This window comes from Protomyctophum bolini (genome assembly GCF_963924005.1).
Source record: "Protomyctophum bolini genome assembly, chromosome: 5".
Classification (NCBI taxonomy): domain Eukaryota; kingdom Metazoa; phylum Chordata; class Actinopteri; order Myctophiformes; family Myctophidae; genus Protomyctophum; species Protomyctophum bolini.
Window position 1 is genome coordinate 1328096 of NC_137866.1, and position 2500 is coordinate 1330595.

At 44.8% G+C, this 2500-nt stretch overlaps 1 protein-coding gene across 1 annotated transcript in view; it reads right to left on the reverse strand.

The window, feature by feature from the left end:
• The window catches only part of hck (HCK proto-oncogene, Src family tyrosine kinase), a 28442-nt gene that overhangs the window by 9633 nt on the left and 16309 nt on the right, over positions 1 to 2500 (reverse strand). Inside the window, exons 8-9 of the mRNA XM_080763244.1 lie at positions 1806 to 1958; positions 46 to 228 (exon numbers count right to left, since the gene is read on the reverse strand). Coding sequence (XP_080619370.1) covers positions 46 to 228; positions 1806 to 1958 — 336 coding nt within the window. The remainder of the gene's footprint in view (positions 1 to 45; positions 229 to 1805; positions 1959 to 2500) is intronic.

Below are 2500 nucleotides of genomic sequence, written 5' to 3' on the forward strand. Positions count from 1 at the left end.
ACACACACGCACACACACACATGCACACGCACGCACGCCACAGACCTTTCTGCATGTACTCCGTGATGATGTAGATGGGCTCCTCCTTGGTGACCACGGCGTTGAGGCGGACCAGCTTGTCGTGCTGGAGACTCTTCATCAGGTTGGCCTCGGCCAGGAACGCCTCCACGGACATGGTGCCTGGCTTCATGGTCTTCACCGCCACCTTGGTGTGCTTGTTGTACATGGCTGAGGACACCAGGGGGAGAGAGAGTACACATGATACATGGTATATAGCGCCACCTTGTTGTACACCGCCAAGTGTCCTTGAGCAAGACTCTGTATCCCTGATTGCTCCCGATGTGCTGGTCGGTGCCTTGCATGGTTTCCTCCGCCATCGGCGTATGGACGTGTGTGTGAATGGGTGAATGTAATGCACAATATATGTAAAGGTGTGTGAATGTGTGTGTGTGAATGGGTGAATGTAATGCACACATCTATGTAAAGGTGTGTGAATGTGTGAATGTAATGCACAATCTCACTGCACTGGCTTCCGGTTGTTTTTAGGATTGATTTTAAAATTATTTTACTTGTCTATAAAGCTCTCAATGGTCTCGCACCTTCCTACCTACATGACTGCCTGCCTAAATATGTCCCAAACCGCCCCCTAAGGTCTTCCACTGCTGGCCTGCTCGCTTTGCCAAAAAAAATGGCAACTAAAAAATACGGGGAAGCAGCTTTTTGCTTCTACGGGCCGTCGGCATGGAACAAGCTCCCACTGTACCTTCGTCAGGCAGCCTCTGTAGACATTTTTAAAGCTCAGCTCAAGACCCACTTCTACAACATTGCTTTTAATTGATCTTTTATTTTTTATTTTTGTTATTCATGTCCTCACTGCATTGCATTACTGCTTGTTTTTAATGTTGTTGCCTTGCTTTTCTTTTATCCTCCATTTCTCTGTAAAGCACTTTGAGCTGCATTTCATGTCATGAAAGGTGCTATACAAATAAAGTTTTATTATTATTATTATTATTATTATTATTATTATTAATCTATGTAAAGGTGTGTGAATGGGTGAATGTAATGCACACATCTATGTAAAGGTGTGTGAATGGGTGAATGTAATGCACACATCTATGTAAAGGTGTGTGAATGGGTGAATGTAATGCACACATCTATGTAAAGGTGTGTGAATGGGTGAATGTAATGCACACATCTATGTAAAGGTGTGTGAATGTGTGTGTGTGAATGGGTGAATGTAATGCACACATCTATGTAAAGGTGTGTGAATGAATGGGTGAATGTAATGCACACATCTATGTAAAGCGCCTTGGATTAAAGGCGCTATATATAAATGCACCATTTAGAAAGTGTAAACGTATGTGTTGAAGGCAATACGAAATGTCTTGTGGTTGAAGAGGCAGAGACGGAAACAAGAAGTGCGGCCCGTTGGCTGTTGCAGCATCACTGTGACGCAGCGGAACATTTAACAGGTTCTTCCTTAAATCGGCCAACTAACTACAACTATAACTATAACTATAACTAACTACAGTATACAGTATACAGTTAACTAACTAACTACAGTATACAGTATACAGTTAACTAACTAACTACAGTATACAGTATACAGTTAACTAACTAACTACAGTATACCGGGAGGGTGCATGCAACGTTTTCTCAGCTCTAAACTGACGTGGCCCAATGAACCCCACGCTAACTAACTGTAACTGTCAATAAAGGCAGAAAAGCCAAAAACAAATCTTTAAAAAAAAAAACACAATAATAATAATACATAAATAAAGTGCATGTTGTTGTGACGGACTCACCCAGCCACACCTCTCCAAACTGCCCGGCGCCGAGCCTCTTGTCCAGCTTCAGGGACTCCCTGGGGATCTCCCAGGCGTCTTTCTCCCAGGGCTTCTGTGGCTTCAGGCTGATGCAGGGGATGGTGAGGCACTGACAGAGACCATCGGACTGCTCTGTGGGAGAGAACAATGATACAGGGGATGGTTAGAGACTGGTAGAGACCATCGGACTGCTCTGTGGGAGAGAACAATGATACAGGGGCTGGTTAGAGACTGACAGAGGCCATAGGACTGCTCTGTGGGAGAGAACAATGATACAGGGGATGGTTAGAGACTGACAGAGACCATCGGACTGCTCTGTGGAGAGAACAATGATACAGGGGCTGGTTAGAGACTGACAGAGACCATCGGACTGCTCTGTGGGAGAGAACAATGATACAGGGGATGGTTAGAGACTGGTAGAGACCATAGGACTGCTCTGTGGAGAGAACAATGATACAGGGGATGGTTAGAGACTGGTAGAGACCATCGGTCTGCTCTGTGGGAGAGAACAATGATACAGGGGATGGTTAGAGACTGGTAGAGACCATCGGACTGCTCTGTGGGAGAGAACAATGATACAGGGGATGGTTAGAGACTGGTAGAGGCCATCGGACTGCTCTGTGGAAGAGACAATCAATCACATTATTTAATTTGTCTTTTAACCCAGTTTCTGA